This window comes from Grammomys surdaster, unplaced genomic scaffold (genome assembly GCF_004785775.1).
Source record: "Grammomys surdaster isolate TR1022 unplaced genomic scaffold, NIH_TR_1.0 125946, whole genome shotgun sequence".
Taxonomy (NCBI): Eukaryota; Metazoa; Chordata; class Mammalia; order Rodentia; family Muridae; genus Grammomys; species Grammomys surdaster.
The window spans coordinates 3354220-3378101 of NW_021620768.1; the positions used below are offsets into that span (position 1 = coordinate 3354220).

Consider the following 23882-nt stretch of genomic DNA (forward strand, 5'->3'; position numbering starts at 1 on the left):
TCTCTCTCTCTCTCTCTCTCTCTCTCTCTCTCTCTCTCTCTCTCCCCATACATACCAGAAGAAGCATCAGATCCCGTTACAGATGGTTATGAGCTACCATGTGGATGCTGGGAATTGAACTCTTAACCGCTGAGCCATCTCTCCAGCCCAATGAATCTTTAATAAACAAAACAAAACAAAACAAAACACCTAGAGAAGAAAACGGAAAACAAAACAAAACAAACCTCTTTATAGTTGTGTTTCCAGAAATCCTGAATGGGAGGGCCTGTAGAAGTAGTTTTTAAACTCATTCCTTGGAGTATCTGAAAGCCAAAGTAAAACTAATGAAAAGTTACTATGATTTAGAGGTTAAATTCCACAGTAGTTTTCCAGATACGTATATCTTGCTGTTGCACCAAGGATATGATAAAAGGTGTAAATATCTTGTCTACAAAAGGGGTTGTATATATTAAATTACCAAGTCTTAAATCATTCCAGGGGGCAAAGTGGGTGGCATGTTAACTGATCATTTATATGGACTCTCTCAAAAGCTACAGGGGACAAGCCTGCTATTCAAACAAAACACTTAAGTTCAGAGCTAATCTTAATAGAACGCCAACTTGCCTGTCTCTTCCGCCATTCAGTATTGACTTCCAGGAAATGGGAGAGAACTGTTGCAAAAGTTTTTGGGTTTGTCTTGAGACAGCGCTTTTATGTAGCGCAGACTAGCCTTGAATTGACAGCGTAGCCAAGGATGACCTTGGATTTCTGCTCTTTCTGTCTCCACCTCCTAAGTACTGAGATTATAGATACGTGCCACTCTGCTAGTGTAAGTGCTTCTGGAGATTCAGCCCAGGGCTTCATATGTGCTGGGCTAGTACTCTACAAACTGAGCAATATCCACAGCGCCTCCTAATAGATTTTCAAAGGAGCTCACTGGGACTCCTTGCAAGATGAAGGCTAGGCTTCTAGGCTTGTCTCAGAACCTGGTTTTGGAGTCTGTCGTAGACTGAGTACAAGTGGAAGCATATGGGGTATTTTATATTGCGGAGCGGAGCAGACACAGTGGTAGGGAGGCACCAGATAAGAGAGGGGTCAACTGCGTAAGTGTTCACGAAAGCACCATTTTAGTAAATGGGACAGCCATTGTTGGGAGGCAGCCTGGCGGGTGAGGCTAGACTATGAAGCGCCTCTCAGTTACTATGGTAGCCTTACCAAACCCCGCCCCTCTTTACTGGTCTAAGGAAAGACCGTCCTGAGTGGTCGTTTAAGGTTACTAGGAGGCTCCACCCTTCACTTTCTGCCCGCTGCCCCTCGAGTGGACTGCGTTCCCGCCTGCTTGGCAGGGGGAGGACGCGCGGTGGCGGCGGCGTCACATCCGGGCGGGTGAGTGAGTTCCGGTATTTCAGGGCGGAGCAGGCGGAAGTAGGGTGAAAAGCGGCTACAACGCCGAGCGGAGGAGCTAGGAACCTGATTTCCAGAAGCAGCTGGGTAGGCACCATGGCCGGGAACTCCACCATCGAGGCGGTAAAGCGCAAGATCCAGGTTCTGCAGCAGCAGGCTGATGATGCGGAGGAGAGGGCCGAGCGCCTCCAGCGGGAAGTGGAGGGAGAAAGGCGGGCCCGGGAGCAGGTACGCACGGAGAGCCGAGGCGCAGCAGGGAAGGGATCGGCGCCCCTCCGCTGTGCTCAGCTCCATGGAACCCTGGAAGCTCGGATTAGTGGTTGGGTGGGACTCGATTACGATGGCCCGGTAAGCGGGTGCGGAGGAAACTAAGTGCTTGCGCGAGGAGGCTAGACCCTGGAAAGAATCGAGCCCCGCGCGGCGCGGACTGCCCTCTCCTTTTCTCCCCCAGCTCATTCATTCGGTCCCTCGGAACCGGGCGCGGCCAGGGGAGGGGCTCAGCGGCCTTTCCCTCCCCCACTTCTCTGCGAAGGGTGGGGACCTTTTACTCTAGTTTGAGGTTTCCGGTCGGAGGGGTAGAAGTGAGTGAGTGCTCCTCTGGTCCGGGAGGGGCCGAGCTTAACCTGTGAAAAATGAGGGTGGGGAGGTGGGAACCGCCGGAAAACCCCCGACCTGGCCTACTGGCTGCTTTTCCGCTCCCTCCTCCTGCTCAGGAAATGAGCCAGCAGTTGGCTGAGAGGAAGCGCGGTTCCCTCCCTCACTGGCGGAGCTTAAGGCCAAGGCGCTTAAGCTCCATCCTCGAGCTTGGAGACCTTTTATAACTAACTGGTATGCCTGCCCCTCAGTTGTGAAGTGGGAGAGGAGCTGGTACTTCTCCCGTTGTTAGCAAATGTCGCAGCCAGCAAACTTACTAGACCCTGCCGATCATGACCTGGAAGGCAGGAACTTCTGCCAGATTCAGGTCTGAAGTGTGAGCAGTACAAATATGACTTAGAACATTTCTTCTAAGCTGGCTGATAAGGGAGTGTATAGCAGAGAGTCGAATGCCACGCCAGTTTCAAGGTTCCTGACTGATTGGAACACAGGAGGATGGGAACAGATTAGTGAGTGAGTGGCACTGGTGATTTCAGGGGAGGCTGTTTTCTCAGTTATACAATACAGAGGTTTTTGTTCAACTGAAAGTGTTAGTGGGATGAATGGATTCCTGCTTAGGACTTACTGAAAAAGCACTCTGGCGGCTTACTGGCGTTCTTTATTGGCGTCTTTTCTCTCTCTCTGCTGTTCATTTGAGAAGTAACAATCTTTTTGAGGGGGCACAAGAGGTGAGTGTGGAAAAGGAGGTCCCAGCTCCCTTCCAAGTTAATGTTGAAACGTTATTAAAATGCTTTATAACTGGGCGTAGAGAAGACAGAGCTTGTCTTCACATCACCCTTTCCTAGGCGTCCAGTATGATTGTTTTGAGACAGGTTGTCCCTTTGTATTCCCAGCAGTCCTCCTGCCTAAGTCTCCCAAGTGCTGGAATTACTGTAGGCTTGCTTGGCCACTCCTGGCATGCCTGCAACTTCTCCTTATCAGGTCTAGTGAGATTGCTGTAGAGATGAGGAAGTCTTCAGAAGGGAAAGTAGAGTGTACAGTGGAAGGAATTGGCCATGTGCTGCAGTGTTAGGCCAATGTCTGTGTGGGAGGTTTTAGGGTAGGTAGGGTATGTATGTCTGTCTGTCCCAGAGTTTGGTCTTTTTACTTGTGAGTGAATTTGGGACTTCTTTCTTCTGTGTGATGCCTCTGGGATGATAAGCCACAAGAGTGAGTGTGTTCACATGTTCAGGGCTTACCAAATGTGCTTATTTCACAGAAGTCTCCTGAGGAAGTCCTCAGAATGGGGAAGTGGGTGGTAGTTAAATATTGATGAAACCAGTATCTTCTTTTCCAGCTTTTGACTTTTTGCACTCTCGAACTTTGAGCCTCTACTGAAGAGTCATAGTAGGAAGGGGGATGCTTGAGTCACCTCTTGTCTAGGGCCACTGGAATGTGGATTTCGTAGGCTCCTGCCACACTACCTGCTGAAATCCTATGTTGTTATATTAGGAGACTGACTTTTTCCACTTTGTATGGGCATCTAAGCTGCCTTTGTTAAAGCTGGATATGACCAGAGCTGAGAGGCAAGTTCTGAGGCGGGACAGGCCTTTTATGGTATAGCTCCCTGTGAAGTTTTACTTTCAGTTTTGAGTTTGCTTTTATTTAGTAAGAGGGTTTTATTGTTTTGGGTTTTGTTTTTTTAAGCGGTGCTGGATCAGGCCTAGGGCCTTATGCTAGACAAGCTCTACCACTCAACTACACCTTGCTTTGTCTAAACCTCATTAGGTGACAATGCAAAAAAAAATTTTTTTTTTTTAAATTTTATGTATTCCCCATTACTCTCTTCAGACACACCAGAAGAGGGCATCAGACCCTATTACAGATGGGTGTGAGCCACCATGTGGTTGCTGGGAATTGAACTCAGGACCTAGAGGAACAGTCAGTGCTCTTAACCACTGAGCCATCTCTCCAGCCCTAAGATTCAAAATTTAAATGCGCTTATTGTTAGTGATAAACAGATGCATATGTGAGGCAGAGGCAGGCGGGTTTCTGAGTTCAAGGACAGCCAGGGCTACACAGAGAAACCCTGTCTCGAAAACAAACAAACAAACAAAACAGATGCATATGTAACATGAAAACTTACCTGTCCAGGCTGGCCTTGAATTACTGGACTCAAGTGATCCTTCTGCTTTGCCTCTGGAATAGTCTCCTCCCGTGTTCAACTGCCAGGCCTAGGCCTCCACTGTATAACCTTCCTTTCCTATTACTAATTTTATTCATATGTATGTATAGATGTCTGACCCCATTGCTGGAATTGCAGGTAGTTGTGGACGCATCTCCCACTCCCACCATGTAGTATGGAGCCAAAGTCTACAAGAGCAGTTCTACCTACTGAGCCATCTCTCTGGTCCCGCTGTAACCATTTTTTAGTGAATGATTTGTCTTACCCTTTACAAAATAATTTCTCTCTCCAAGTTTTCCATAGTATTTTTGACTTTCCCTTTTGTTATACCTTAAAACGCCGAGAGAAGGAGAGTGAGCTTTGAATTTGAATCCAGGTTCTTACTTTGAGCCTAAATTCTTGGTCTCCAAAGTGGGGTAGGACGTTTGGGTGTATGTTCATGTGTTTGGTGGACACGTAAGAAGCATGATGACCTCTCTTTGTGTTAGAGGTTTGGATTGCTTTGGCTGCTGGTTGCCTTTCTCTGCCCCCCCATTTCAGAGTACACTCCTCCAGGAGAGGCAAACAACACTTTGCTCTAAGTGTCTCTGCCTAGACTCCACCTTTGTTGACTCTAGGGCGGCAGATAATGCCAATCCCCAGCTTTCCTCCTGGGAGAGGTGTGTGTGTGTGTGTGTGCATGTGTGTGTGTGCGCGCGTGCACACGAGCGCAGACATAGCAGTCCTTTCTTCAGCACAGGCCTGGCTTTTTAAGTACTATCTCTACTTTGAATTACACCTGTGACTTTTATCTAAAACGGGAAACCCCAGTGTGGCAGAGTGCCAGACTTAGACTTCTCCCGTGTGTCCTTGGCCCTGCTCTGCCTCTGCCTCAGCTCCCACGGCTCCGTACATTAAGGGATATGGTATGATTTGGGGCTCTTTTCACATCAGACTATTATTGTCGTATGTATATGATGTTTGTGTGTCAGTACACACATACACATGCGCCGTAATGTGTGTTGAGGTCAGGGCACAGCTTTGGCGACTGTTCTCACCATTATATGGGTTCAGGGGATCAAGCCCAGGTTGTCAGGCTTGCACAGCAGGACAGCCCACTGTAGCATTTAAACCAAACTTCTGTCAAAGTCAAAGCTATCTTTTAAAGACCCATCTTTTAAAAGAGACTAAATGGCTGCTGCCTTCCACGGCCCGGATTTTGTCTCCTGAACAATGGAGACTCCTGTTACTGTTGAATGGAAGACCTCACACCGTATCCTCTTGTAGCCTCTAAATTGTGGGCAGGGGAGATAGGCAGGCTCTACTGGGCATTAGGTAAAATCTAAATCATGGGGGAAAAACATAAAGTGTACTGTTTCTCAGAATCAGGCTAGCCTGCCCCAGGGCCTGGAGTGACCTGCTGACCTGAGTGGCATGCGTGAGCTGTCGTCTTCCGTATTCCTTTGGAGGGAGGATCAGGTCTTGATTTTTGCAGCCTTTTGTTTCCTTGTAAGGAGAACTGCTCCACTGTAGGAGAAGTAGAATTTTCTGTCCTGAACCTACCACTCTCTGGTCTGTCTGAAGCTTTTCCTGGGACTCCTGAATCTTTGGTTCTTGTTTTAACAGAGGCTTGCTCTTACAAGAGCGAGATGTATTTTCTCTTCCTCTTTTTCTACCCTTGTGAAGAATTCAATTGTAAATGCTGTTTTGTAGGAGAAAGTGTCAGAGCCAGCTTGTTGCCATGGAAACTATACCCTGCCCCCATAGCCTGTTATCTTTTCCAGTTTGGGTAACGAGGAGCTGTGCTTCCTGCAGATCCAGCTGAATTTTTCTATTTTATTTAATTTCCCCCCCCCCTTAGGTTTATTGATTTTTATGTGTGTGAATGTTTTGCCTGCGTGGTGTGTGTGTGTGTGTGTGTGTGTGTGTGTGTGTGTGTGTGTGCCACATGTGCCTGGTGCCCATGGAAGTCAGAAGAGGGCTTTGGAGCCTCTGAAACTGGAATTATGGATGGTTGTAGATCACCGTGTGGGTGCTGGGAATCAAATCTGGGTTCTCTGTAAGAGCAACAAGTGGCTGTTAACTGCTGAACCATCTCTCCAGCCGCTCAGGCTGCATTCTTCATGTCTTTGTTTTAGCAATTGAAAAGGGTAAGTACTGTATGGTACTTAGAGTGTATGGAAACCCGGGTCTGGTAGCCTGGCTTGCTCTGGACTGGTTGGCCTTGTTGGGTTTGTGAGGATAAATCTGTGTTTTTCTTTCAGGACATCTGTTTTCCTAGAAGAGACAGAACTAGAGAATGCTTGCCTTTGTGGTGTTCTGAATGGTACAGTTAGGAACACAAATGGCTTCTTGAGAATTTCAATTTATGTAGACTTCTCAAACTTTTTCTGTATCCTTGTCTCCTGCCTCCTTTCCCAGTCTCCCGACTCTCTTATGTTTGTATGTGGAAATTTTTGTTGCAATCCTGATTGTTAGTAGGAATCTTATTCAGTTATATCCCTCCCCATAGGACTGATGGCCCAGATTCTTCAACTGCTACCACCCTTGACTGTTAAGAGGAAACCAGGGTAATAGAATTCAGGCACAGTCTGAGCTGGAGAGGAGAGCCAGAGCTCACCAGGATAGAAGCATTTGAACATCATCATGTGCAGCAAAGATCTTAAATTTGGTGTTTTTTATTAAAACATGGTCTCCCTGGGTAGCCCAAGTTGAACTCATGGTCCCTCTGCCCCTGTCTCCAGAGTGTTAGATTGTGGCCATGTATAATCCAATCTATGAGAACACGTTCCAGACTATGACAGTATACTAGCTATGTCTTTTTGTTTGTGTGTTTCTCACTCATAGCCAGTTCGTGACTTACTTGGACTTTTAACTTGTGCTTTGTTGTATATGAAGCCAAAGAAATTGTTAGGAATTATACTCAAGTCCAGTAAAGCTTAGTAGAAGGTTGTTGTAGGAATAGAAAGGCAGTCAGCCAGCCAGAGACGAGGCAGTAAGTGGAAGCTAGGTTTCTTGTTTGTTTTCATAAGGGAAGACACTGAAGGGGTGGGGTGGGGGGAAATATCCCAGAATGAGTGTGCACATGGAACAGAGTGTGTGTGGAGGTCAGGACAATTTATTTGTGGGGACTAGTTTTCTTTGTCTACCATGTGTTTCCCAGAGGTAGAGCTCAGGTCCTCAGTCTTGGCATCTGGTACCTTTAGCTGTTGAGTCATCTTTCCAGCCAAAGAGATCCCAATCTTGCATCCATCCTTTTTCCTTTTCCTGTCTGGAAAGCTGTCTGGAAGGCATTAGTTGGTCATCTTCCTGGTGTGTTCGGGGAAGGGGATCACAAGGTTAACAACTTAAACTGCAAGTTAAGTTAGCACATAGAGAGAAATATTATAAAGTGGTAGAAATACTAAATGTCAGGTATCCTGGTATGTGCCTGTAGTCCCAACACTCAGGAGGATCTGGAGTTGAAAGATAGAAGTCGCTGTCATCGAAGGAGAAGTCTGTCTCTAGCTGCTCTTTTGAGACAGGATCTCACTGTGTAGACCAGGACTAGACTGGCTTCAGATTCACTGAGCCCTACTTGTCTCCACCTCCTGCATGCCGAGATTGAAGGTGTGTGTCATCACACCTGCCTTTGTTGGCTCTTATAAATTCTGGGATTTGGGTTGAGTCCAGAAGAGAAAAGATGGTACTGTGTGGGTAAGGAACTGGATTTTAGAATGCTCTTCAGGACTGAGGGTACGTTCCAGTTGTTAGAGTGCTTGTCTGACATGCCTGAAACCCTGGGTCCTATTCCTCGCACAGCATAAACTGGATATTGTGGTACATATCTGTAATTCCAACACTTGGGATGTACTATATGGCACAGTCCGGCCTGCTTTGGCTGTATGAGATTAGTTCATATAAACAAAACATTTCATATAGAGCAAAGGGGAGTTCTTAGATAGGAAAGGAGAAACTGATTAATTAATAATCATGTATGTTAGATCTTTGAGCATTTAAGCCAAGACAAGGGTCTGTCTTGCTTACATGACTGGGTTCTTCATAGTAGTCATGTCTAGCCTTCTGTCACAGTGGGTTCTTGTCACCAAAAGTTGATTCTTTTCCATTTCCCATTGATTTAAGGCTGAAGCTGAGGTGGCCTCCTTGAACCGCAGGATCCAGCTAGTTGAAGAGGAGCTGGACCGTGCCCAGGAGCGCCTTGCCACTGCTTTGCAGAAGCTAGAGGAAGCGGAAAAGGCTGCTGATGAGAGTGAGAGGTGGGTGAATTCCAAAGGAATAGGCTGGCGGGGCAGCTGAGTGGAGCAGTCCTCACCTCCTTGCCCTGAGGTGGCCTGGGTTCCATCCCTGGCACTGCAGACAGTAGAGTTGATAGTGGCTCTGGCCTGGATTTCCCACTAGCCCTGTTTTTTGTTTTGTCTGAGGCATGGTCTCACGTAACCCAGACTGGCTTTGAACTCTTGAGCCTCCTGTCTCCACTTTTTTTTTTTTTTTTTTTAAAGATTTATTTATTTATTTTATTTATGAGTACACTGTCGCTGTCTTCGGACACACCAGAATAGGGCATCCAATCTCATTACGGATGGTTGTGAGCCACCATGTGGTTGCTGGGATTTGAACTCAGGACCTCTGGAAGAGCAGTCAGTGCTCTTAACCGCTGAGCCATCTCTCCAGCCCCTGTCTCCACTTTTTAATCGCTGAGATTGCAGGCCTGTGCCACTGTATCCTGGTCTAGACCCGCTTTTGTTTTTGCAAATTGAACACAGCATCTACCTTCTGTGCTAAGCACTCTCTACCACTGACTCCCAGCCCCTGAAACCTACTTTTTATTTATTTATTTTTATTGTTTGTTTGTTTGTTTGTTTGTTTGTTTGAGACAGGGTTTCTCTGTGTGGTTCTGGCTGTCCTGGAACTCACTCTGTAGACCAGGCTGGCCTCGAACTCAGAAATCCGCATATCTCTGCCTCCCAAGTGCTGGGATTAAAGGCGTGTGCCACCACTGCCTGGCGAACTACTTTTTAAATGGTAGTGATTTTATATTACTTTTATTTTGTACTATGGGAATTGAGCTGGGGCCTTGCACATACCGGACACCGGCTGTATCCCTAGCCCAAATTTGTTTGTTTTTAAATGGTACATGTGCTCAAGTGCTATTGAATTTCCATTTGGGCGGCAAGCAGGAATGGACTCTGAAGGGTGTGGTTTTGAGTTTTGGGATGGAGTTGACGCACAGCTCTGAATGTCATTGCTGTGTTCATTTTTTCATTCTGTTTCTGGCAGAGGTATGAAGGTGATTGAAAATCGGGCTCTAAAAGATGAAGAAAAGATGGAACTCCAGGAAATCCAGCTAAAGGAAGCAAAGCACATTGCAGAAGAGGCAGATAGGAAGTATGAAGAGGTGAGTAACCTCTGCGGTGCAGGCTCTGCACAGATAGTCATGAGGGATGTCACCCTGGCTTGCTTGAGTGTACTGGGTCTTTTCTTCCAGGTGGCTCGTAAGTTGGTGATTATCGAAGGAGACTTGGAACGTACGGAGGAACGCGCCGAGCTTGCAGAGTCGTGAGTATTTTGTCTCCAGATCTTGTCGGCTCATCCTGCCTGCTTGGGCACTAATTCCAAGTAAAATAGCCTTCCTTCGACCTTGTTAAACAGGCCCGGGAGGGTGGTAGTCCTTTGTAGTGCTTTTAGCCTCTAAAAATAAATGGCTCTGGGCTTTCTCTTACATTGACTAGTTAATAGGGAGCAAGGCTTGCTTATTCTTTGGAAGATTCTCAAATAGAGGGAACATAGAGACTAATATGGCTAACAGCTAGTTGGAAGATCCTGTTGGGTCTTTCTACCTGGAATTTCTTCCTCCTTGGCCTGTACTGATTTCAGACCTGGTCTCTGTTTTTACACACTTTGCCAATCTGCCTGGGAACTTGAGAGCAAAGGCTTTAGAGAAATCACCTGCTGCCCATTGGTACCGGCTTGGCCTTGTGTAACAAAGTCAGCATGGATGAGTATCAGTTATGCTTGCCTCGCATTGCCTGGCTCTTCAGACATGACATATCATGACCATGGTGGTGCTTTCTTCTCATCTGTCTGTTGTTCTGACCCACCCCACACCCCATTGTACGGCTTGTTTCTTGCTCTTCCTTTTTTAACCTTTTCCCCACAACCTGGCTTGTGCCATTCCCGTGACTGTCACTAACAGCCGTTGCCGAGAGATGGATGAGCAGATCAGACTGATGGACCAGAACCTGAAGTGTCTGAGTGCTGCTGAAGAAAAGGTACTAACCCTGAACCCACACACGGAGACCTTCCGTGTGTGTGGTATGTTCTCCTTTGGTTTGGTTTTGTTTTGCAGCTGCCTCCCTCCACCAGTTGATTTGTTGAGTGCGTTTTCATCTCTCCATGGAATGCTCCATTCTTCCTTTCCACTTACTTGGCATCTCTCATCTCTTCTTTCCTAGTTGCTTCACTGCCTTCCCCCTGAGGGTCTCTGCCTCCCCTGGGTGATTTGGGGGGTTGTTTGGGTTGGGCATCGTCCCCACATCCACACCCAAGTAGCAGTTGTAACTTTTTCCTGGTAGTGAGTGATTTCTCTCAAGTGTTCTTTCTTTATCAGAGCCAAACACTCCGAGCACAGGAAGGCCAGCTCCTGGCATCCATGTTCCATGGTAGGGGGAGGAGGGTTGATACTTGCTCAGGTTACCCAGAAACTTTTCCTCCCTAATATGCAGCCCAGCTCTCTCTACACATAGGTTCAATTCACATCTGTGTGTCTCTCTCCCTTTTTTTTATTTCTTCCTCTTTCCCCTTTCCTCTCCTGCGGTATTTAAAATGTTCACAGTAAGTGTTCTGAGCTGGAGGAGGAGCTGAAGAATGTCACCAACAACCTCAAGTCTCTTGAGGCTCAGGCGGAGAAGGTAGGGCTGGTTTGTGAAGATGACAGGCTTTGGGGCTTGGGCCCAGCCCTGCCCTTAATGAAAGACTTACCCATTCCGTATAACCCAGTGAAAAGCATTCTCTTCCTTCCCACCTTTGTCCATCAGAGTGTAGGTTAATGCTAATTCCTATGTGCCCCCATTGCTCAAGTTCAAAAAACTCTGTGGTCTGCAGTGCCTAGAGTTGTGTGCTCCTTGAGCTGATACTGCTGTGCTCAAAGCTATAAGGAGCATCAGATGGCGGCAGCAAAGCACCAACTCCTGAGACCTACCTAGTAGCAGTCAAGGCAATGATTGCCACTTACCATCATGAGGGAGTGCTTTAACTGTAGATTCTTGCTGGTTACAAAGGAAAAACACTTTGGGTTGATAGGAATAAGATTAAAATTTAGGTCTGTTGACAAAAGCAAAAGAGAGTCCTGGTGGAATTTACTCTGGAAGTTTGGTTTAGAAATGGTTGGGTCAGCCGGGCAGTGGTGGCTCACGCCTTTAATCCCAGCACTTGGGAGGCAGAGGTAGGCAGATTTCTGAGTTCGAGGCCAGCCTGGTCTACAGAGTGAGTTCCAGGACAGCCAGGGCTACACAGAGAAACCCTGTCTCGAAAACAAAGCAAAACAAAAAAACAAAAAACAAAAAAAAAAAAAAAGAAATGGTTGGGTCTTGGGACCCATTGTCAGAAAGTGGTCCTTGCTTTTAGTCCTGGACCAAATCAAATCCAAGAGAATGTCTATGGCTTGTATGAGAATTCTATAGCTATTGTCTGTGAGACAGTCTCTACTCTGAAATTTGTATTCTATTTTCTTAACAGTACTCTCAAAAAGAAGACAAGTATGAAGAAGAAATAAAGATTCTTACTGATAAACTCAAGGAGGTGAGCTGAGGGGCTGACCCACATGGAGAGATATAAAGCATTAATATTAATCATGATTGAGCCTTGTTGGCCTTGGTTCTGAATGGCTGGCCTAGAGGCATGAGGGCAAGAAATAACCATCTTCTGATTGTTGTACTTCCTCAGGCAGAGACCCGTGCTGAGTTTGCTGAAAGATCGGTAGCCAAGCTGGAAAAGACCATTGATGACTTGGAAGGTACGGAGCACTTGAGGGAGCGCGGGAAAGGCCTGACCCTTTCATCTTGAGCCTTTTGTCTGTTCATCAGAGAATTGGTAGTGACTTGGAATATTGGATGCGTCCTGTCCTGTGTTACAGCTAGACAAAACACATCAGGATTTTATATCTTCTCCTTTATAGTAAGACTGCTTATTTCTGGAATCTGTCGTCTTTCCCTTGAAAAGATGTATTGACTGTATTTATCTTCAACTTAATAATCTTAAATATCTTAAATCTTGACTCTGTGAGTTTAAAGGGAAGCCATGATTTTTAGAAAGTAGTGAAGTTGTGCATGCCACCCTGTGGCCACCATTGGGTGTTTCTTTTATCATTCAGGCTGGATGATACCTGCAGGAGATAGCAACCAAGTCCCACAGCCTGAACAGATCGAATAGTCAGGGCTTCTTGTTCTTGTAGTTTGGCAGCTTTGTCTGTCCACCTTAACAAAGAAGGAAGTCTTTTGCTTTGAGAACTTTCTTGACACGTTCTTGGTGACTGGATGTTCTTTGAAGGGGTTTGGGGAGGCGGTTGTAGAGCCATGAGTAATGATCACCCTGAGTGGGCAGAGAAGAGTCACCAAGACTGTGTGCTTTCTCCCTTTTTTGTCTTAAGTGTTGTCACTGCTTCAGAATTGGGGACCTGTAGGAGCTGGCATGTGTTCAGGTTCTCATTCTTGCTGCAGTTGAAGAGACATCAGGAAGTAATGTTGGCAGTTGGGGAAAATAGATTGAAAATGGCCAGTCATGGCTGTAGAATAGTTTTTTGTTTTTGTTTTTCCAGAATAGTTTGTTTTTTCTTCCTGGTTTTAGACCTACAGTCATGTTTTCCTATTTTCTAATGACTCCCTCTCTTCATCTGCTTCTGATACCTTTCACTTTATCCCCTCCATCATCCCTGTGGTTCCTGTGCCTGTCCAGACGAGCTCTATGCCCAGAAACTGAAGTACAAGGCCATTAGCGACGAGCTGGACCACGCCCTCAATGACATGACCTCTATGTAACTATCAGGCAGCAGAGTGGGGTTGGGATCCTGGCGTGTGGGTGAGGGTGCGGCTTCACAGACTGTGCTTGGGTTTTGTCCTTGAATCTGCAGCCTCCACCCATTTGCAAACAAACGCTGGTGCTGGTTATCTGTTTGGCAGAACCTGGGGAGGCTTTTAATCTCGATGTAATTTGTATTCTCTCCTATTCTCCCATCTAGTTCTAACAGAGTCTAATTATATAAGCAATGTTGCCCTGAGACTCCAAATTCTCCCGATTCACCCTCAGTCTCTAAGGTGACAGTCATGTGCCACTGTGCCCAGCTCTCCTTCACGCTGAGTTTTCACTTTAGTTTCTCAAACCTAACATGGTGACACAACTGTAAGCCATGCCATCTAGATGCTAAAGCAGAAGGATTGGTGCGGATTGAAGGCCAGCTAATGCCAGTGGCAAGACAGTCTCAAAAGCAAGACATAGAATGGTCTAGGCAGCACTCACCTTTACTCCTGGCATAGGCAGTTGGCGCTCCTGGGCTAGTGAGTTCCAGCACTGCCACGGTTATGTGTTGACTTGTGCCCTGATACTAAAGTTAATGGGACATACCCAGGCTGAGAAGCAGCCAGTTTAAGAATTGAGCTGAGTCCCAAAGCAAGCCAAGCAGTAAATAGCACCAAAAGTTTTGGGGTACTTAACCTGTTTGCTGTGGCTCTGTTTAGTGCTGACCTGCATCGTCTTCCCACTAACCCTGGGAGAGTGTTGCAGCCTCTGTGTCTGGCTCTCTCCTGCTGCTGTCGCCCCGTTCCTTCTTCCTAAGCTGCTGCCTCTGTTGAGCCAGCCCTTCTCACCTGGAGTGTCCTTTTTCATACAGATAAACTGTCACCGTTTCTGCTCTGTTCTGGATCTACCCACTTTCCTTGGGGAACCCAACACCCCACTCGCTCTGGATTCCATTTGGGTCAGCCTGGCTGGTTCCCACAGCCTTAGGGCTGGAGTGCCTGGAGGGGGCACAAAGCAATTTACATATTTGATTTCAACTACCCCCACCCCATATTAAAATGTTGAGCTGCCAGAAGGAAGCCCCATGCTCTCCTGCATTTATGTTATTGACAGAGCTGTTGCTGCACATAAGGAGCCCTGCTGGTGTGATGTGGGGACAGCTGTATTAGGCTTTTCTTCTTCTGACTTCTGTATGATCAAAGCTATTTTGTGTGTGTGTGTTTCTTGACACTTAAACCTGTTAATTGGAGTCTTGGAGTGACCAGTAAAGGTTCCTCATGGTAGGAAGTCTTGTACTTCCTCAAGTCTTGTACTTCAGAGTCCTTACATAGTCCGCCTGGACATTTTCATTCTTTTAGCCCCTCTCCTATACAATAAGGTCAGCAATCATTGAATTATCTCCTAATACTCTACTCTTGTGCCAAAGATTCAGAGACTGCATCCCCAGATCCATCCTTACAGTTGAATAATTCTGTCATCCAAACTCACAGAAGAAGGTGTAACATGGTGGGTTGGATTCTTGATGGATGGGTGTTTCATCTTTAAACCTTTCTCACTCAGTTGAGGCTGCTGCCATTTGTTCCACTTTGTTCTCTAGCGAGATAGGAAGCACATGGTAAATGGTGGTCAAAAGGAAGACAACCAATCATGCATATTTCAAACAACATACACATGAGGGTAATGACTATTAAATTTCTATCGTGGTATATATTGTAGAATTGAATAGCAACAGCTGTTCCAGTTTATACAGCAGATAAATTTGGTGTCACAGCTAAATGCTACATAGTTTTTCATATTCTTAGCAGGGTACATATTTGAAACTCATTTTTTCAGTATCCAGGGCTGTGAATGTGGCACAAGGGGAGAGTGTCACCCAATGTATACAAGGCCTGAGTTTGAACTCCAGTACGACAAAGAGAGAAAGGGAAGGTATAGCTAGGTAGAAAAATTCTCTTCCAAGCCAGGTTCCTTTGCCTACACTATTTCTTCCTGCCATATAGCCTTTGAGATTAAGTAGAGGTTGGTTTATTTGTCAGGTCCTGGTGTTTTCTAGCTGTCCTGTCCTGCTAGACATAATGCAGCTGAGGAACCTCCTGCACTAGAGTTTCTCAGAGTTAAAGGAGAAGCACGAAGTTAAAGCTGCTGTGTGAGCTGTAAACAGTTTGAGGTGCTAATTGGGAGGGGCACTGGTCTCATGGTGACCCCAAATTAAAATTTTTGAGCTCTTTGTCTTTTTGAGAGAGTATTATACTATCCCTGGATGTCCTCGAACTCAGTCTATGCCCAAGCTGCCCTTGAGCTCATGGCAGTCCTTCCTTTGTCTCCTAAGACAGGCACCACCAACTGTACCGAGAGCTTAGATGAGGTGTGCTCATTGTGTTTGGTTTGGTGATGCAGAATTCTAAACCCAGAGCCTTGAACCTTCCAAGCAAGCATTTACCATTGAGCTACGTCACCAGCCCCAGGATTAGCTTTTAATGAGCAGAATGCAGTTTGGAGATAGTCAGTACTCAGTATTCTAGTTACAGAAAAACAAGGTGAAAAAGCATCACTGGAGAAGAATGAGTGGCTGTGAGGTAGGTTTGGGGGCAGGACGGCTGCTGACGTGCAGCAGGGAAGCTCTGTTCTTGTCAGATAACTAACTGATGGAGATGCCACTGTAGATTATGAACAAGCGTGTGCTACGAGAAGAGTGAAAGTTATTATATCTGGGCATGGTGGGTAACCCTGTACCCGGCATTCAGGAGACTGAGGAAGGAAGATCAAAAGTTTAAGCCACACTAAACTACATAACAAGACCCTGGGTCAAAAATAAACAAGACTGGGTGTGGTAGTATATACGTTTAATCCTAGCAGATGAATCTCTGAGTTCCAGGCCAGTCTGGTCTACATATCAAGTTCTGGGCCAGCCAGTATAGTGAGATTCTTTTAAGACAACTTTTGCTGGGTGGTACCTGCCTTTATTCCCAGCACTTAGAAGGCAAAGGCTGGCAGACGTGAGTTCGAGACAAGCTTGGTCTACAGAACCAGTCCCAGGACAGCTAGGGCTACACCAAGAAACACTGCCCAAAAAACTTTTTTCCAAGTAAAACATAGTATATTTGGTGTGCATTTATATGTGTATGCTGGATTGAGAATGCATTAGCAAAGTGTGCTGGCCCCAAATTCCAGCTGTTTGCTATCATTGTGCTAGCTGATACTGGTCTGCTATCTTTGTTGTCTTCAAATTGACTCTTGCTTTTAAAATGTTTTGAAGTTCAAAAGATAAACAGTACCATGCACACACCACTAATGAAGAATATGCTGACCTTCAGAAAATGCTAGGTTAGGTTGAAGATGTTATCTGTTAAGTTTTCCGAGCCTGGGTCTTACTGTGTATCCTAGGCTAACCTTAGCCTCCAAAGTGCTGGTTAACAGGCATACACAGCCATGCCTGGTAAGATAAACACTTTGACAACACCTGACAACTAAGTGTGCAGAGGTGAAGTTAGGTAACTATTTGAGGCTGAGAAAGTGATCGTGTGAAAAGATGTAGGGAGCTAATGGCCTGGTTTGGGATTTGGGAAGCAAGAGGAGTGTCTGAGAAACTGACAGGTGTGCAGGTGAAAGCAAGACCCCGAGGCTGGGGGAGGAGCTGATAGAGATTTTGGAATCCAAAGGGATTGCAAGGTGTTTTAAGTTACACAAACATCTTAGAACCATAAAGATGCCAGTCATGGTGCTACATGCCTTTAATCCCATCACTCAGAGGCAGAGGCAGGCCAGTCTACGTAGTTCTAGGTCAGCCAGTGCTACATAGAGAGACCCTGTCTAAAAAGAAAAGCCGGGCCGTGGTGGCGCACGCCTTTAATCCCAGCACTTGGGAGGCAGAGGCAGGCGGATTTCTGAGTTCGAGGCCAGCCTGGTCTACAGAGTGAACTCCAGGACAGCCAGAACTACACAGAAACTCTGTCTGGAAAAACAAAACAAACAAATAAATAAATAAAATAAAAGAAAGAAAAAAAAGATAGAGGAGGAGGAGGAAAGCAAAATCAACAACTGCAGACGTGGAAGGGTTAAATGAGGAGAAAAGCTTAGTTGTCAGGAAGTCAAAGGGACTTCTTTGAAGGGATAAAGGGGAGGGACTGATGGCGGGGCTGAGTGTTCTCAGCTCCCGCAGATAGACTGAGAAGGAGGGAAGTGCGGTGGGCATCCACTGCTCTAGTAATTTGAGGGTATGTTTGGAGAATTGGGCTCAACTGTAGGCAGAAAGTGGTCATGCCCAGTAGAATCTGACCGTTGATGTCTAGTGTGACAGCCACTTGTTTCTGTTATGTCTTGTGGTGAGACTAGAATCCAGTTTTATTTATTTTTAAATGAATAAAGTTCATTTAAATTTAAGTAATCCCATGAGCCTCCTTCCTTGAACACACTGTGGTTCCTTGGGTTCTTTTTTTGTTTTGTTTTGTTTTTGTGGATCCTGCATGCATGACATGGCATGCATATTCACAGTGGAGGTCAGAGGGGGACTTGTAGGGATTGGTTCCTCTCAGATCTTTCCAAGTCAGGTCATCAGGCTTAGCAGCAAGTGTCCACTGAGTTGTCTTGCTGGCCCATCTTTGGAATTCTTTGGTTGAGCATGGCCAGAATTGAGCCAGAATCCCACTTTACCCTATTTTGGTGCTATCAGGAACTAAGAGCTTTTAATGAACTAATAATATCTGATCCTGACAGTTTAGTCATTAGAAATAGTTATAAGTTAAGTTCAAACTCAGAAACAGAAACATTTCTTACAATGCAGATTTTAGGGAACTCTGTCCTAGGATTAATTCTCTCTCTCTCTCTCTCTCTTTTTTTTTTTTTTTTTTTTTTTGAGACAGGGTTTCTCTGTGTAGCCTTGGCTGTTCTGTAGACCAGGCTAGCCTCGAACTCAGAAATCTGCCCGCCTCTGCCTCCCAAGTGCTGGGAATAAAGGCGTGCGCCACCACTGCCCGGCCCGGGATTAATTCTGTTAGGCAATAAAGTCTATTTCATTATCATTTCTGTAAATGGAACCATCTGTTGAAAGGAACAAGATTCTGGTACTTAACTTTTTTTCCAAAAACAGGTGTGGGAGGTCAAACTAAGTTGGATATGGATGAGATATAGCTATAGTGACACAGGTTGAGGGGTGAGAGCCGAGAGTTTGAGTGCCTACTATCTCTCAAGAATGTCCTGAATTAAACAGGCCCAACACTGAGCCTCTAGAAGCTTATTGACTACTCTTGTTCTGTCATGTAGGATAGGATCATTCTGGTGTACACAGAAAGATTCTGCACATTCACATATTGATGTCCTCTGGCAGTATATATCTGTAGAACCTTCTGGTCACTGACAGCCAAAGCCTGTCTGTGGCCAGTCATGGAGGAACACATCTGTAGTTAAAGCAGGCAGAGGCAGGAGGATTCCACAAGTTTGAAGCCAGCCCAAAACAAATAACCATTGGGGTGGAGGGTGTCGGCCCCTGGAGCATGCCTTTACAAAATTCCCGTATTCTTCCCTGGGGGAGGGGGGATGGTGCCAGTTACTCAGTGGTTTGTTTCTGTGATCAGTCCCAGCAAGAGACCAAGACCTAGCTTTAAAATGAAACCATGTCTCAAGTTGAAACAAGCTCTAAAACATAGGAAGTTGAACTTAAACTAGGAATTCAAGCAGGTCCTTAAGAAGAACATCCAGTGGTGCGGTGGGGGTGCAGCTCTGAATTGGAGCCCAGCTTGGTCTAAAGTGAGTTACTGGACAGCCAGAGCTATGTAGTGAGACCCTGTCTTAGGGGGGAAAAAAACAGAAAATCATCTGAGTTTCAGAGACTCATAGTAGGGTGGACCAAGAGTAGTTTAGTTTTCTTGTATCTCTGGGTTTAGGATTATCTACAGCTGGGTGGAGTGATACACACCTATAATTTCAGTTATTTTTGGAGGCTATAGTTTCAACATGGGGTTTGAAATGAGCCAGTGCAACAGAGCAAGGTCCTATCTCATTGGGGTCTGGGAAGAGTCTAAAATCTTCATACTTCATTTCCTCTTAAGTTGTTCTCGAAGTAAAAAGCCTAGATAAAGGCACTGGACCTGAGCACTGATTAAATGTACATTTAAGTAATGTTTTAGGTTATAAGAAAAAGACTTAGAGCATGGAATTATTTTTATACCTAACAAATCTAGCCACTAATGAGTAGCTGTAGTCTTAGATTTTTTCAAGATTGAAATACATAGTACTGGACATCACATTTATATTCAAAGCAAGAGAGAAATCTTAAAATTTTCTCATGAGCCCCAGCTTCCCCTACATCTCACTGGCCTTAGTTGGAATCTGTGACCACCTTTGGCAAGGAGACAATATAATGTTCTTTAAATCAGTTGTTTATTATGGGGGTGTTTTGGCTGTCTTTATGTTTGTACACCACATGCATGCCTGGTGCCTGCGGAGGCCAGAAGGTATTGATTCCCTGGGACTGTAGTTACAGGTGGTTAATGAGGTGCTATGTGGGTGCTGGGAAATGAACCCAGGTCCTCTAGAAGAGCATCCAACTCTCTAAACCCATAGTAGTCATAATTAACTTATATCCTTTAAGCACTGTGTATACTGCTGACTCAAATAGATTGAGTTTTTTATGTAAAAGGGGAACCTGACCATGAATTGGGGAGGACTTTAGGATGTCTTTGTTATACTACACTGCGTATGAAGTATGAGAGTGAAGGTCAAGTGGGTGAGGTAGTTATGTATAGTGTTCCCTTTGGGTTTCCTAAGCCCTCATGGTTGAATGCCTTTTCCTAAGTGCACTGTATCTGCCATGTGACCGTCCCAGCCCAGGCACAGATGCTGTGAAGGAAGTGTGTTTTCACATTAAGAATGGTCCTGCAGCTGAAATTCTTACTGTATTCCTTGTTGGTCTTTCAACCAACTGGCTCACTCTTCCTGCCCTGGGTCCTCTTACTCTCCTGCCGAATGGTGCATGTTACATAGACCAGCTAGGTGAAAGACACGTTTGCTTCTGCCTTCTACTAACCTCCCCTTTTCTCTCTCTCCTCCTGTTTCTCCTTTCCTCTTCCCCTCTCTGTTGCTGCTGCAGAGCGCCTCTACAGCCAACTTGAGCGAAACCGCCTGCTTTCTAATGAGCTGAAGCTAACGCTGCATGGTCTTTGTGACTGACGGGCAGGGCTCCCTGATGCCCAGTAAACCCACACCACTGACCTGGACCCAGCAAAAAGCTGATTGCCTTTTTAAAAGTTACTGTCCGCCCTAAGCAAGTTGCTTTTTAATAGGGCAGCTAGACTACTGTTGATATCCTGGCACCCCCATCCCGATGCCGTGGCTATTTCTATTCTAGAAGAGATTATGGGTGATGAAGAAGGGGTCTGGGAGATTTAGTGTGGAATTTGGAAACCATTAGCTGCAGCCCTCTCACCTGTACACTGACTGTAGGGTTTGCTTTCCTGCATGGATATTTTCTAACAATAAAAACACTGACTTGACACGATGTTGTAACTGCTTCATCTGCAGGCCCTGAGGTGGCTCTTCTGATTGGGTGGAAACAGGGATGGGCAAGAAGGGTGTATGGTATGAAAATGGGCCTGATTTTGCGCGTTTTCTTTCCTTCCCTGAAGCTCTGTGGTTTATTTGCTAAGCAGGTTAATGCTTGGTGTCCTACCACTAGCTTTCTTCCTGATAGTTTTCCTTCTTGCTGCTTTTGTTTGGTTATAAGTCGCTGTCTGGGTCAGCTCTGTTGATAACTGCTAAAATCTCAGTGGGGCTTTACTTAAAAGAATGCGTCTGAATAGTATTCTTGACTTAAACCTGAGGACTCCTGTCCTCTCCACTTTGAAGAAAGTACCTATTGTAGGAGGATCCTGTGCTCTTTACTTGAGATTTTGATCTTTGTCCTTGTCTGCCATGGTCACACTCTACTGTGGCATTTCTAGTAGGTAATGACCTGTGGACAGAGTCTGAGTGGGTGGGTGCCTGGGGCTTTCAGCCGGATCCTTCTGAGACTGAAAGCTGAATGTCTTTTGGTTGCCTGTTGGAGGGAGAGGAAATGGCAGATAAGCCCAGCTCCCTCCCCCAGGTAGGAGAGAAACTCTGAGGCAAGCTACAGACCCCACAGAACTTAGGGTTGTAGTAGCTGCATTTTGTTACCTTCTTTGCACCTGGAGCAAATCTCAGAATGGGGAGAACTTGGAACTTTCTGTAACTTCTCTTCTTTATTCCCACTAGATAAGCTGAAGTGCACCAAAGAGGAGCATCTCTGTACACAAAGGATGCTGGACCAGACCCTGCTGGACCTGAATGAGATGTAGACCTCCCCCATCCCTGCCCTGCGGCCTCTCTTCCCTCTGACCTTGACTCCCGTCTGTGGCCAGCCTCCCAGAAGCTGACCTTGAAACTGAGGGCTGATCTTTTTAACTGAAGGCTGCTTTCCCTCCTGTCACCCCCTTCTACCCTTCTTGTCTTTTTCACAAAACTGTGTCAGCCTCTTCCCAGAGTTCCAGCTGGAGGGGCTGAACACCTTTGGGAACAATATTTAAGGGAATGTGAGCACAACGCAAAGTGTCCTCAATGCAGTTGTGATATGCACATTGTGGTTACTTTTTGTCTTAGCAACCCTTTTTAACATTCCAAGCACTTCTGCAGCTTGGAGCAGCACATTTTAGCCTAATGGATACTGTCTCACCATGGAGGAGAAGCACAGGAATGGGCCTGCCTTCCTGAGAGCCAGCAGAGCCCAGGCAGGCTCCACTGTGGGAGACCTCAGTGCTCTGCACTGCGTCTTAGCCAAACAACGGGGATTCTAGGAAGTTAGCCAAAAACAAAAAACTCTTCCGGGCTGTGAAGGGTTTCAGCTTTGATATCTTTGAACAACTTTTACACTTATTTTATTTTTTACTTTTTCCATCAAATGTGACCAAATAAGACGCTGAGACAGCCCCACCTCCCAGGGCCACATGCATGTTAGGCAAGCGTGCTACCATTCAGCCCAGTCCTGAGCCCAAACTTGTCTGAGCTCCACCCCTTCCCCAACTGCTCAAAATGGATCATGCTGCTCCTTAGTGTTGTGGTGACCTCTTAGTGTTCACCTGCCCCCAAGGGAGACAGAGAAGGAGAATTATGTTTGTGCCACTGATTTAGCCACATGAAAGGCATCTCATCGCCCTTTTCCTGAAGCTGCTGTCTCTAAAGTGCCATCTCATTGTGCTTTGTATCAGTCAGTGCTGGAGAAATCTTGAATAGCTTATGTAAAAAAAAATAAGAACTTTTTAAATTTTATATTATTTTGAAATTTTGTTTTGGGGGGGTTGGGTTACCTTGGCCAACCCATTGGCTGTGAGGATTCTTTGCAGTCTGTGGGCTAGTGGTATGCTGATCTTTCAAGTGTCCCCACCCAATTGCCATCCATGTTCAGGTGGTTTCTTCTCGGCCTGTTAGGTGGGCACCCTGCAGATTCCTGGCTTGTTTGTACTCTCCTCTGACCGGAGAAAGAGAACCCTGTAGTGCAACTGTTTTGATACTGAATATTGACAAGTGACATTTTGAAATAAAGAACCAGTCCCTCCACAATCAGACCTACTTGATTTTATTAAATGCAGTGCACTTTCTCCACAGGGCTATATGGACCCCGTTGACAGAGCACACAGCAAAATAACATGGGTTCAGAATCTGGCTGTAGGGTTTAGGAGGTAGCACCCTTGATAAAGTGATTGCCCAAGCACAAGGACTTGAGTTAGGTCTCCAGTGCCCGTATAAAAACGAAGTACAGCACACCATCCATAGTCCCAGCCCACCAGACTAGACAGGAGCATCCTGGGGCTTACTCGCCAGCCAGTTAGCCCACTCAGTAAGCTTCAAGTTCAGTTAAGACCTTCAAACGGTTGGGCATGGCATTATACACCTTAAGTCTCAGCACTCAGGAGGCACAGGCGTGCTGATCTCTGGAGTTTGAAGCCAGCCTGGTTTATGTAGTTAGTTTCAGGACAGCCAAGGCTACACAGAGAGACCAAGTCCTGAAAAATAAAGGCTTGTCTCCAGAAATAACCGTGTGCTGGAGAGGTGCCTCAGGGATTAGGAGCCCTTGCTTGTGCTGGCTTTAATACCGGGGGATCTGAGGACTGCACTTAAGCAAGCTCACACACAGATGCGTTAGATTTTTTTTTTTTCTTTTTAATGAGAGGGTTTTTCTGTATAGGCCAGGCTATCCTAGAACTCACTACATAGACAAGCTCAAATAGCTGCCCTCAAATTCAAGAGCTCTGCCTGCCTCTGCTGCTTCCCATGTGCTAGGGTTAAAGGTGTGTACCTCCATACCTGGCATAAAAATGAATTTAAAACTTTTTCAAAAAGTTAGCATTTGAGGAAAGCATATAGGGTTGGTTGGCTTCTATCTTTTACATAAACACTTGTGTTTTGAGATAATTTCAGTACATAACTCTGGCTAGCCTAGTACCTAATGTAAACTAGGGTGTTCTCAAACTCAGATCCATCTGTCTGCTTTCCAAGTTCTGGGGTTAAGGGGACAAGCTACCATGTGTAGCTTTAAAATATTTCTTTTTTTATAAACATTATTACTGTTTTGGTGTTTGTTTGTTTGTTTGTTTTTGAGATAGGGTTTCTCCATGTAGTCCTGGCTGTCTTGGAACTCACTACACATAGACCCGACTGGCCTAGAATTCAGAACAGCTTGCCTTGCATATTGAGTGCTGGGATTAAAAGGTGTGTGCCACCACCCCCAGCTCCTAAATTCCTGGGT

The 23882-nt window shown here is 45.8% G+C and overlaps 1 protein-coding gene across 11 annotated transcripts in view; it reads left to right on the forward strand.

Moving 5' to 3' along the window:
- The window catches only part of Tpm3 (tropomyosin 3), a 28314-nt gene extending 5618 nt beyond the window's left edge, over window positions 1-22696 (forward strand). The window contains exons 1-9 of one of the 11 annotated variants that reach the window (XM_028753246.1): window positions 1384-1611; window positions 8243-8376; window positions 9398-9515; window positions 9606-9676; window positions 10314-10389; window positions 11855-11917; window positions 12062-12131; window positions 13070-13148; window positions 21356-22696. In XM_028753246.1, coding sequence (XP_028609079.1) covers window positions 1480-1611; window positions 8243-8376; window positions 9398-9515; window positions 9606-9676; window positions 10314-10389; window positions 11855-11917; window positions 12062-12131; window positions 13070-13148; window positions 21356-21359 — 747 coding nt within the window. In that variant the 5' untranslated portion in view covers window positions 1384-1479 and the 3' untranslated portion in view covers window positions 21360-22696. Of the gene's footprint in view, window positions 1-1381; window positions 1612-8242; window positions 8377-9397; window positions 9516-9605; window positions 9677-10313; window positions 10390-10952; window positions 11029-11854; window positions 11918-12061; window positions 12132-13069; window positions 13153-20213; window positions 20617-21355 lie in introns of those variants that run through there. The other 10 variants (XM_028753254.1, XM_028753250.1, XM_028753252.1 and 7 more) reach the window with 10 other exon arrangements.
- Window positions 22697-23882: the final 1186 nt, after the last annotated feature.